The 12500-nt window shown below is 46.1% G+C and overlaps 1 protein-coding gene across 1 annotated transcript in view; it reads right to left on the bottom strand.

Annotated features, from left to right (window-relative positions):
• LOC139381183 (ryanodine receptor 2-like) overlaps nucleotides 1-12500 on the bottom strand; it is a 497608-nt gene that overhangs the window by 267563 nt on the left and 217545 nt on the right. The window contains exons 12-15 of the mRNA XM_071124606.1: nucleotides 10932-11053; nucleotides 7588-7771; nucleotides 3455-3590; nucleotides 669-764 (exon numbers count right to left, since the gene is read on the bottom strand). Of these exons, the coding sequence (XP_070980707.1) occupies nucleotides 669-764; nucleotides 3455-3590; nucleotides 7588-7771; nucleotides 10932-11053 (538 nt within the window). The remainder of the gene's footprint in view (nucleotides 1-668; nucleotides 765-3454; nucleotides 3591-7587; nucleotides 7772-10931; nucleotides 11054-12500) is intronic.

The following is a 12500-nucleotide window of genomic DNA, read 5'->3' as shown; positions in this document are numbered from 1 at the left end:
GTCTCTCTCCCTCCTCCTCATCCTATGTCTCTCTCTCCCTCTCATTCCCTCATTCCCTCTCATTCTCTCTCTCTCTCCCTCCTCATCCTCTCTCTCTATCTCCCTCCTCAGTCTGTCTCCCTCCCTCCTCCTCTGTCTCCCTCCCTCCTCCTCTGTCTCTCTCCCTCCTCCGTCTCTCTCCCTCTCATTCTCTCTCTCTTCCCCCCTCATCCTCTCTCTCTCTCCATTTCTCTCTCTCTCCCTCATTCTGTCTCCCTCCTCCCCCTCTCTCCTACCCTCTGTCTCTCTCCCTCTATTTCTCTCTCTCATTTATCTCTCTTCCTCTCATTCTCTCTCTCTCCCTCTCATTCTCTCGCTCTCTCCTTTTCTCTCTCCCTCTCTATCATTCTCTCTCTCCCTCATTTTCTATCTCTCTCTTATTTTCTCCCTCGCTCTCCCTCATTCTCTGTCTCTCTCCTCATTCTCTGTCTCTCTCCCTCATTCTCTGTCTCTCTCCCTCATTCTCTCTCTCTCTCCCGCCTCATTCTCTGTCTCTCTCTCTCTCCCTATTCTCTCTTGCTATACTGTAACAGTGATACTACTGCAGATTGTCTATGCTGCTGCAACAGTGATATGTGATAATGCCATACAGGAGGGTCAAAAGGATATATTGATTATAGATCACATACCAGACGAGGCCTCCAGTCTCTCCAACCGGCTGATCAACCAATCCAACGAGCCGGAGAACTGGGCACAATTCTTCCTGTTGCCCCTTATCAAGGCAGCTAGAGGACAAGAGGGAGGAGAGGAAGAGAGAGTGAAAGATTGAGAGAGGGATACAGAGACATTGTGAGAGAGATCAAGGGTGAAAGGGATGGAGAGGGATACAGAGACATTGTGAGAGATCAGGGGAGAAAGGGATGGAGAGGGATACAGAGACATTGTGAGAGATCAGGGGAGAAAGGGATGGAGAGGGATACAGAGAGCGAAGAGAGGAGCCCAGAAAGGTGGACAGAGAGAGCAAGAGAAAGAGAAATGTTACAGGAGTGAACAGACTTTAAAATCAGAACAAGTGCATTTGACAAGCAGTATATTCCCTTCCTTGGCTCCAGTACAGTCATTAGAATACATTACAGTGTGAGAGCAACAAGACAGCCGGAGACACATCTAGCTTCAGGTGCAGCATCTGAAGCTTCTAGACGGCTGAGGGAGCAACGAGGCAGCATTGAACCATTAGCATCAGTTAGGGCTGAGGGAGCAACGAGGCAGCATGGAACCATTAGCATCAGTTAGGGCTGAGGGAGCAACGAGGCAGCATGGAACCATTATCATCAGTTAGGGCTGAGGGAGCAACGAGGCAGCATGGAACCATTATCATCAGTTAGGGCTGAGGGCTGAGGCAGCATGGAACCATTAGCATCAGTTAGGGCTGAGGGCTGAGGCAGCATGGAACCATTAGCATCAGTTAGGGCTGAGGGAGCTACGAGGCAGTGTGGAACCATTAGCATCAGTTAGGGCTGAGGGCTGAGGGAGCAACGAGGCAGCATGGAACCATTAGCATCAGTTAGGGCTGAGGGCTGAGGGAGCAACGAGGGATCATGGAACCATTAGCATCAGTTAGGGCTGAGGGCTGAGGGAGCAACGAGGAAGTATGGAATTATTAGCATCAGTTAGGGCTGAGGGAGCAACGAGGCAGCATGGAACCATTAGCATCAGTTAGGGCTGAGGGAGCAACGAGGCAGCATGGAACCATTAGCATCAGTTAGGGCTGAGGGAGCAACGAGGCAGTGTGGAACCATTAGCATCAGTTAGGGCTGAGGGCTGAGGGAGCAACGAGGCAGCATGGAAACATTAGCATCAGTTAGGGCTGAGGGCTGGCGGAGCAACGATGCAGCATGGAACCATTAGCATCAGTTAGGGCTGAGGGCTGAGGGAGCAACGAGGCAGCATTGAACCATTAGCATCAGTTAGGGCTGAGGGAGCAACGAGGCAGCATGGAACCATTAGCATCAGTTAGGGCTGAGGGCTGAGGGAGCAATGAGGCAGCATGGAACCATTAGCATCAGTTAGGGCTGAGGGAGCAACGAGGCAGCATGGAACCATTAGCATCAGTTAGAGCTGAGGGCTGAGGGCTGAGGGAGCAACGTGGAGGCAGCACATGGCAGAAGACCAAGCCGCTTTAAGCAGCAGTCAGTCAGCCAGTCAGTTAATCAGCCAGTCAGTTAATCAGCCAGTCAGTTAATCAGCCAGTCAGTTAATCAACTAGTCAGTTAATCAGCCAGTCAGTTAATCAGCCAGTCAGTTAATCAGCCTGTCAGTTAATCAACTAGTCAGTGAATCAACTAGTCAGTTAATCAGCCAGTCAGTTAATCAGCCAGTCAGTTAATCAACTAGTCAGTTAATCAGCCAGTCAGTTAATCAGCCTGTCAGTTAATCAACTAGTCAGTTAATCAGCCAGTCAGTTAATCAGCCAGTCAGTTAATCAGCCTGTCAGTTAATCAACTAGTCAGTTAATCAGCCAGTCAGTTAATCAGCCAGTCAGTTAATCAGCCAGTCAGTTAATCAGCCAGTCAGTTAATCAGCCTGTCAGTTAATCAACTAGTCAGTGAATCAACAAGTCAGTGAATCAACTAGTCTACTCTCCATACCTCCTCTCCTCCCTCCTCTCCCTCGTCTCTCTTCCCTCCATCCCTCCTCTCCTCCCTCCTCTCCTCCCTCCTCTCCCTCGTCCCACTTCCCTCCATCCCTCCTCTCCTCCCTCCTCTCCTCCCTCCTCTCTCCTCCCTCCTCTCCTCCCTCCTCTCCTTCCTCCTTGTTATCAGTCAAGTCAGTGCGTAACCTGGCGATACATGTTAATGAGTGTTGTACAGCGTAACAGTTCTGTGCTGGGGGGGGTCAGGCCCTGTGCTGGGGGGGGGTCAGGCCCTGTGTAACCTGGAGATACATGTTAATGAGTGTTGTACAGCGTAACAGTTCTGTGCTGGGGGGGGTCAGGCCCTGTGCTGGGGGGGTCAGGCCCCCTGTGTAACCTGGAGATACATGTTAATGAGTGTTGTACAGCGTAACAGTTCTGTGCTGGGGGGGTCAGGCCCCCTGTGTAACCTGGTGATACATGTTAATGAGTGTTGTACAGCGTAACAGTTCTGTGCTGGGGGGGGTCAGGCCCTGTGCTGGGGGGGGTCAGGCCCCCTGTGTAACCTGGAGATACATGTTAATGAGTGTTGTACAGCGTAACAGTTCTGTGCTGGGGGGGGTCAGGCCCTGTGCTGGGGGGGGGGGGGGGGGGGGGGTCAGGCCCCCTGTGTAACCTGGTGATACATGTTAATGAGTGTTGTACAGCGTAACAGTTCTGTGCTGGGGGGGTCAGGCCCCCTGTGTAAGCGGTGTTAGTGTACAGGAGGAGCTGTGGGAGAACTGGGCAGCGTGCGTTTCTAAAGCCCCTGAGGTTGCAGTATTCAGCTGCTCCACTCCTCACCCAGGAGCTCATATAATGAGTTCAGCGTGGATCTCCAGGCCTCCCCGGCCTCCCTCCCCGCCACCTCAGCAAAATGAGCCGCGCTGCTGTACACGTGGAGACGATCGATACACTCCAACACCAGGTTTATCATACCCTGGGGAGAGAGGGGGGGTGGGGGTGGGGGAGGGGTGGGGGGAGAGGGACAGATGGGGAGAGAGAGAGAGAGAGAGAGAGAGAGAGAGAGAGAGAGAGAGGGGGGTGGGGGAGAGAGGGGGAGAGAGGGAGGGAGAGTGAGAGAGGGGTGGGGGGAGCGAGGGAGAGAGAGAGAGAGAGGGAGAGAGAGGGAGGGAGGGAGAGGGGGAGGGAGAGAGGGGTGGGGGAAGAGGGAGCGAGGGAGAGAGAGAGGGAGAGAGAGGGAGGGAGGGAGGGAGAGGGGGAGAGGGGTGGGGGAAGAGGGAGCGAGGGAGAGAGAGAGGGAGGGAGGGAGGGAGAGGGGGAGAGAGAGCGAGGGAGGGAGGGAGGGAGAGGGGGAGAGAGAGAGGGAGAAAGAGAGAGGAAGAGGGGGAGGGAGAGAGGGGTGGGGGAAGAGGGGGAGAGGGAGAGAGAGAGGGAGGGAGAGAGGGAGGGGGGGAGAGAGAGAGGGGGCAAGAGAGAGGGAGAGAGGGAGGGAGGGAGAGGGGGAGATAGAGAGAGAGAGGGAGGGGTGGAGGGAGAGGGGGATGAAGAGAAAGAGAGAGTCATGTTATACATATCATGCATGCAGAAACACACACAGTGTATCCTCATACATAATGTATCATAGTATATCATAGTGTATCATAGTGTATCATAGTGTATCACAGTATATCATAGTGTATCATAGTGTATCACAGTATATCATAGTGTATCATAGTATATCACAGTGTATCCTCATACATAGTGTATTATCATACATAGTGTATCATAGTGTATCATAGTGTATCATATTGTATCATAGTGTATAATAGTATATCATAGTGTATCATAGTGTAACCTCATACATAGTGTATCATAGTGTATCCTCATACATTGTATATCATAGTGTATCATAGTGTATCATAGTGTATCATAGTGTATCCTCATACATAGTGTATCATAGTATATCATAGTGTATCATAGTGTATCATAGTGTATCCTCATACATAGTGTATCATAGTATATCATAGTGTATCATAATGTATCCTCATACATAGTATATCATAGTGTATCATAATGTATCCTCATACATAGTGTATCATAGTATATCATAGTGTATCCTCATACATAGTGTATCATAGTGTAACCTCATACATAGTGTATCATAGTGTATCCTCATACATAGTGTATCATAGTGTATCCTCATACATAGAGTATCATAGTGTATCCTCATACATAGTGTATCATAGTGTATCATAGTGTATCCTCATACATTGTATATCATAGTGTATCATAGTGTATCATAGTGTATCCTCATACATTGTATATCATAGTGTATCATAGTGTATCATAATGTATCCTCATACATAGTATATCATAGTGTATCATAATGTAACCTCATACATAGTGTATCATAGTGTATCCTCATACATAGTGTATCATAGTGTATCCTCATACATAGAGTATCATAGTGTATCATATTGTATCATAGTGTATAATAGTATAGCATAGTGTATCATAGTGTATCATAGTATATCATAGTGTATCCTCATACATAGTGTATCATAGTGTATCACAGTATATCATAGTGTATCATAGGGTATCCTCATACATAGTGTATAATAGTGTATAATAGTGTATCATAGTCTATCCTCATACATAGTGTATCATAGTGTATCATAGTATACCATAGTGTATTATCATACATAGTGTATCATAGTATATCATAGTGTATCATAGTGTATCGTCATACATAGTGTATCATAGTGTATCCTCATACACAGTGTATCCTAGTGTATCATAGTGTATCATAGTGTATCATCATACATAGTGTATCCTAGTGTATCATCGTGTATCAGAGTGTATCACAGTGTATCATAGTGTATCCTAATACATAGTGTATCATCGTGTATCCTCATACATATCGTATCATAGTGTATCTTAGTATATCATAGTGTATCATAGTGTATCATAGTGTATCACAGGATATCATAGTGTATCCTCATACATAGTGTATCAGAGTGTATTATCATACATAGTGTATCATAGTGTATCCTAGTGTATCATAGTGTATCATAGTGTATCATCATACATAGTGTATCCTAGTGTATCATAGTGTATCATCGTGTATCAGAGTGTATCACAGTGTATCATAGTGTATCCTAATACATAGTGTATCATAGTGTATCCTTATACATATTGTATCATAGTGTATCATAGTATATCATAGTGTATCATAGTGTATCATAGTGTATCACAGGATATCATAGTGTATCCTCATACATAGTGTATCATAGTGTATTATCATACATAGTGTATCATAGTGTATCCTCATACATAGTGATCATATTGTATCATAGTGTATCATATTGTATCATAGTGTATCATAGTGTATCCTCATACATAGTGATCTTATTGTATCATAGTGTATCATAGTATATCATAGTATATCATAGTGTATCCTCATACATAGTGATCATATTGTATCATAGTGTATCATAGTATATCATAGTGTATCATAGTATATCATAGTGTATCATAGTATATCATAGAGTATCATAGTGTATCACAGTATATCATAGTGTATCATAGAGTATCATAGTGTATCATAGCATATCATAGTGTACCATAGTGTATCCTCATACATAGTGTATCATAGTGTATCATAGTGTATCATAGTGTAACCTCAAACATAGTGTATCCTAGTGTATCCTCATACATAGTGTATCATAGTGTATCATAATGTATCCCCATACATTGTATATCATAGTGTATCATAGTGTATCCTCATACATAGTGTATCCTAGTGTATCATAGTGTAACCTCATACATAGTGTATCATAGTGTATCCTCATACATAGTATATCATAGTGTGATCTGTAGTGTCATGACTGCTCTCTAACAGAAGAAACAGGGATGTGATCTGAAGTGTCATGACTGCTCTCTAACAGGAGAAACAGGGATGTGATCTGAAGTGTCATGACTGCTCTCTAACAGGAGAGACAGGGATGTGATCTGCAGTGTCATGACTGCTCTCTAACAGGAGAGACAGAGAAACAGGGATGTGATCTGCAGTGTCATGACTGCTCTCTAACAGGAGAGACAGAGAAACAGGGATGTGATCTGTAGTGTCATGACTGCTCTCTAACAGGAGAGACAGAGAAACAGGGATGTGATCTGTAGTGTCATGACTGCTCTCTAACAGGAGAGACAGAGAAACAGGGATGTGATCTGTAGTGTCATGACTGCTCTCTAACAGGAGAAACAGAGAAACAGGGATGTGATCTGTAGTGTTATGACTGCTCTCTAACAGGAGAGACAGAGAAACAGGGATGTGATCTGCAGTGTCATGACTGCTCTCTAACAGGAGAAACAGGGATGTGATCTGCAGTGTCATGACTGCTCTCTAACAGGAGAAACAGGGATGTGATCTGCAGTGTAATGACTGCTCTCTAACAGGAGAAACATGGATGTGATCTGTAGTGTCATGACTGCTGTCTAACAGGAGAAACAGGGATGTGATCTGTAGTGTCATGACTGCTCTCTAACAGGAGAAACAGGGATGTGATCTGCAGTGTCATGACTGCTCTCTAACAGGAGAAACAGGGATGTGATCTGCAGTGTCATGACTGCTCTCTAACAGGAGAGACAGAGAAAAAGGGATGTGATCTGCAGTGTTATGACTGCTCTCTAACAGGAGAGACAGAGAAACAGGGATGTGATCTGTAGTGTCATGACTGCTCTCTAACAGGAGAGACAGAGAAACAGGGATGTGATCTGCAGTGTTATGACTGCTCTCTAACAGGAGAAACAGGGATGTGATCTGCAGTGTTCTGACTGCTCTCTAGAGTGAAACACTAAAATATCCCCGGACAGGAAGAGATGGAGGGACTTTATCAAGGCTTTACGCACCACTTGGCACGATGAGGCCCAAGTAAGTAAATGGCTGTTTTGTGATGGTGTTGAATATAACCCCCAGCATGCTCTTTGTTCCCTACCTCTTCCTGGAAGAGGTTCTGTCGGTTCTTTAGGGCTCGGAGGCGGTTCTGCTTGTCCTCGTGCTCCAGGTGCTCGTCAGGAGGCTGGAAGTAGCCAATCAGATCCTGCAGACTCAAACTGACCGACTCGATTGGCAGGTCGAGTGTCGAGGTCTTTCCTTTTTTACTGAGGGTGTCCAGACCCCTGGAACACAGAGAGAGAGAGACGTTACTGAGGTTGTCCAGATCCCTGGAACACAGAGAGAGAGAGACGTTACTGAGGGTGTCCAGACCCCTGGAACACAGAGAGAGAGAGAGAGACGTTACTGAGGGTGTCCAGATCCCTGGAACACAGAGAGAGAGAGAGACGTTACTGAGGGTGTCCAGACCCCTGGAACACAGAGAGAGAGATGTTACTGAGGGTGTCCAGACTCCTGGAAAACAGAGAGAGAGAGAGAGAGACGTTACTGAGGGTGTCCAGACCCCTGGAACACAGAGAGAGAGAGACGTTACTGAGGGTGTCCAGACCCCTGGAACAGAGAGAGAGAGAGAGAGACGTTACTGAGGGTGTCCAGACCCCTGGAACACAGAGAGAGAGAGAGAGACGTTACTGAGGGTGTCCAGATCCCTGGAACACAGAGAGAGAGAGACGTTACTGAGGGTGTCCAGATCCCTGGAACACAGAGAGAGAGAGAGAGAGACGTTACTGAGGGTGTCCAGACCCCTGGAACACAGAGAGAGAGAGACGTTACTGAGGGTGTCCAGACCCCTGGAACACAGAGAGAGAGAGAGAGAGACGTTACTGAGGGTGTCCAGATCCCTGGAACACAGAGAGAGAGAGAGACGTTACTGAGGGTGTCCAGACCCCTGGAACACAGAGAGAGAGATGTTACTGAGGGTGTCCAGACTCCTGGAACACAGAGAGAGAGAGAGAGAGACGTTACTGAGGGTGTCCAGACCCCTGGAACACAGAGAGAGAGAGACGTTACTGAGGGTGTCCAGACCCCTGGAACAGAGAGAGAGAGAGAGAGACGTTACTGAGGGTGTCCAGACCCCTGGAACACAGAGAGAGAGAGAGAGAGAGACGTTACTGAGGGTGTCCAGATCCCTGGAACACAGAGAGAGAGAGACGTTACTGAGGGTGTCCAGATCCCTGGAACACAGAGAGAGAGAGAGACGTTACTGAGGGTGTCCAGACCCCTGGAACACAGAGAGAGAGATGTTACTGAGGGTGTCCAGACTCCTGGAACACAGAGAGAGAGAGAGAGACGTTACTGAGGGTGTCCAGACCCCTGGAACACAGAGAGAGAGAGAGACGTTACTGATGGTGTCCAGACCCCTGGAACACAGAGAGAGACGTTACTGAGGGTGTCCAGATACCCTGGAACACAGAGAGAGACGTTACTGAGGGTGTCCAGATACCCTGGAACACAGAGAGAGACGTTATTGAGGGTGTACAGACCACTGGATCACAGAGAGAGAGAGATACGTTACTGAGGATGTCCAGACCCCTGGAACACAGAGAGAGAGAGAGACGCTACTGAGGGTGTCCAGACCCCTGGAACACAGAGAGAGAGAGAGACGCTACTGAGGGTGTCCAGACCCCTGGAACACAGAGAGAGAGAGAGACGTTATTGAGGGTGTCCAGACCCCCGGAACAGAGAGAGAGAGAAGTTACTGAGGGTGTACAGACCCCTGGAACACAGAGAGAGAGAGAGAAGTTACTGAGGGTGTCCAGACCCCTGGAACACAGAGAGAGAGACGTTACTGAGGGTATCCAGATACCCTGGAACACAGATAGAAGAAGACGTTGACTCAGATGTAAAGTGTAAAATGTCTCATTTCACATATTGATCCAACGGTTCGATTGATCCAACTTAAGTGTAAAGTCAAGGTTTCCACAGGACAAGCAACACATCATGCAGTGTCTGTGTAGTCTACTGTATCTGTCTGTGTAGTCTACCTTATCTGTCTGTGTAGTCTACCTTATCTGTCTGTGTAGTCTACTGTATCTGTCTGTGTAGTCTACTGTATCTGTCTGTGTAGTCTACTGTATCTGTCTGTGTAGTCTACTGTATCTGTCTGTGTAGTCTACTGTATCTGTCTGTGTAGTCTACTGTATCTGTCTGTGTAGTCTACTGTATCTGTATGTGTAGTCTACTGTATCTGTCTGTGTAGTCTACTATATCTGTCTGTGTAGTCTACTGTATCTGTCTGTGTAGTCTACTGTATCTGTCTGTGTAGTCTACTGTATCTGTCTGTGTAGTCTACTGTATCTGTCTGTGTAGTCTACTGTATCTGTCTGTGTAGTCTACTGTATCTGTCTGTGTAGTCTACTGTATCTGTATGTGTAGTCTACTGTATCTGTCTGTGTAGTCTACTGTATCTGTCTGTGTAGTCTACTGTATCTGTCTGTGTAGTCTACTGTATCTGTATGTGTAGTCTACTGTATCTGTCTGTGTAGTCTACTGTATCTGTCTGTGTAGTCTACTGTATCTGTCTGTGTAGTCTACTGTATCTGTCTGTGTAGTCTACTGTATCTGTCTGTGTAGTCTACTATATCTGTCTGTGTAGTCTACTATATCTGTCTGTGTAGTCTACTGTATCTGTCTGTGTAGTCTACTGTATCTGTCTGTGTAGTCTACTGTATCTGTCTGTGTAGTCTACTGTATCTGTATGTGTAGTCTACTGTATCTGTCTGTGTAGGCTACTGTATCTGTCTGTGTAGTCTACTGTATCTGTGTAGTCTACTGTATCTGTCTGTGTAGTCTACTGTATCTGTCTGTGTAGTCTACTGTATCTGTCTGTGTAGTCTACTGTATCTGTCTGTGTAGTCTACTGTATCTGTCTGTGTAGTCTACTATATCTGTCTGTGTAGTCTACTATATCTGTCTGTGTAGTCTACTATATCTGTCTGTGTAGTCTACTGTATCTGTCTGTGTAGTCTACTGTATCTGTCTGTGTAGTCTACTGTATCTGTCTGTGTAGTCTACTGTATCTGTCTGTGTAGTCTACTGTATCTGTCTGTGTAGTCTACTGTATCTGTCTGTGTAGTCTACTGTATCTGTCTGTGTAGTCTACTGTATCTGTGTAGTATACTGTATGTCTGTGTTTCACCTAGAGGAGTGTGCACTGTGTGTCCCCATGTTTCACCTAGAGGAGTGTGTACTGTGTATCCCCATGTTTCACCTAGAGGAGTGTGTACTGTGTATCCCCATGTTTCACCTAGAGGAGTGTGTATCCCCATGTTTCACCTAGAGCAGTGTGTACTGTGTATCCCCATGTTTCACCTAGAGGAGTGTGTATCCCCATTGAGCTGATGTCCCCATGTTCCACCTAGAGGAGTGTGTACTGTGTATCCCCACCTGATGAATCGGTTGAACAGGAAGACGGTACTGCGTATGACCCGTGCGGTACGGGACTCCTCGTGTTGAGAGCGGGACAGGGTCAACCCATCGTCCATGTGACCCTCGTGGTGCATGATGGCCTGAAACAGACACATTGTCACGTTCTGCAGACGCTGAGAAAGAACGGGAGAGGTTTTCTGACACGGTTAGCTTTGACACTGTTAGCTTAGCATTGAGACAGAATGGGAGGTTTCAAACTGTTATCTTTGACACTGTTAGCTTAGCATTGAGACAGAAAGGAGAGGTTTTCTGACACGGTTATCTTTGACACTGTTATCTTAGCATTGAGACAAAACCGGAGGTTTCTGACACTGTTAGCTTAGCATTGAGACAGAACGGGAGGTTTCTGACACAGTTAGCTTAGCATGATGGCTACGCCCAAAACATCATTACACCGCGCTACAAATTCACACGACTCAGAGGTTAAACTGAACCTCTCTCATCAGAACATGTCCCTCACTGAAAACCCATCTGGCTGAATTGATAAATGTCACATCCGCAAACAGGGAGACAGAACGGCTGGCTCTTTGACACTGTTAGCTTAGCATAATAATGCTAATGGTTTTATTCATCAGAATGAGTGTGTTTCTGACACGGTTAGCTTAGCCTAATGGCTTTAATTATATGATATAAGCGTAGCTTAATGGTTTAATTCCCAGCGAGACAGCCTGGAGCTGATTGAGAAGCGCTCGTTAGGAAGACATTTATAAAAGTCTGTGAGTCATAACTGCTCCTGCTAGACGCCGGGATGTTAGTCGACCGGCTGAGGAAACCATGGAGACGAGCTGAGACCAGACACCTTCTCCTGGGGACCAGGTTGGGCCCTACAGTATCCTCTCTATAGACTAGATAACTTTCTACACCTGCATTGGCGGATGTTTGGGGTTTTAGGCTGAGTTTCTGTACAGCACTTTGAGATATCAGCTGATGTTAAAAAGGGCTTTATAAATACATTTGATTTGATTGATTGACTGGGGACTCGGCAGGGTCCTATACCTATTCCCTATGAAGTGCACCACTTTTTTTTATCAGAGCCCTATGAGCCCTGGTCAGAAGTAGTGCCCCTATGAAGTGCACTAATGTTAATAGGGTTGAAGTTGGGACGCAGGCTGTGTTTTAGATCTTCTGATGATGCTGCAGGCTGATGTCCACTCCTTTTCCCACATGTTGTTACGTTACAGCCTTATTCTAAAATAGATTACATTTAACAAATGTTCCTAATTAATCTAAACACAATACCACATCATGACAAAGCTAAAAAAAAAAAAAAAAAAACGGTGTTTTAGAAATGTTTGGAAATGTATAAAAAACAATGAAAAACGGAAATACCTTATTTACATAATCAGACCCTTTGTTATGAGATTTGGTGCATCCTGTTAACATTGATCATCCTTGAGATGTTTCTCCAACTTGATTGGACTCCGACTGTGGATTGGAGTCCGACTGTGCATTTCCGAGCAAAAACCACCAATCTTTGGCCTGAATGCCAAGCATCACGTCTGGAGGAAACCTGGCACCATCCCTACG

Source organism: Oncorhynchus clarkii, chromosome 23, assembly GCF_045791955.1.
Source record: "Oncorhynchus clarkii lewisi isolate Uvic-CL-2024 chromosome 23, UVic_Ocla_1.0, whole genome shotgun sequence".
In the NCBI taxonomy this organism is placed as follows: domain Eukaryota; kingdom Metazoa; phylum Chordata; class Actinopteri; order Salmoniformes; family Salmonidae; genus Oncorhynchus; species Oncorhynchus clarkii.
This window is presented reverse-complemented; position numbering and strand designations above follow the sequence as displayed.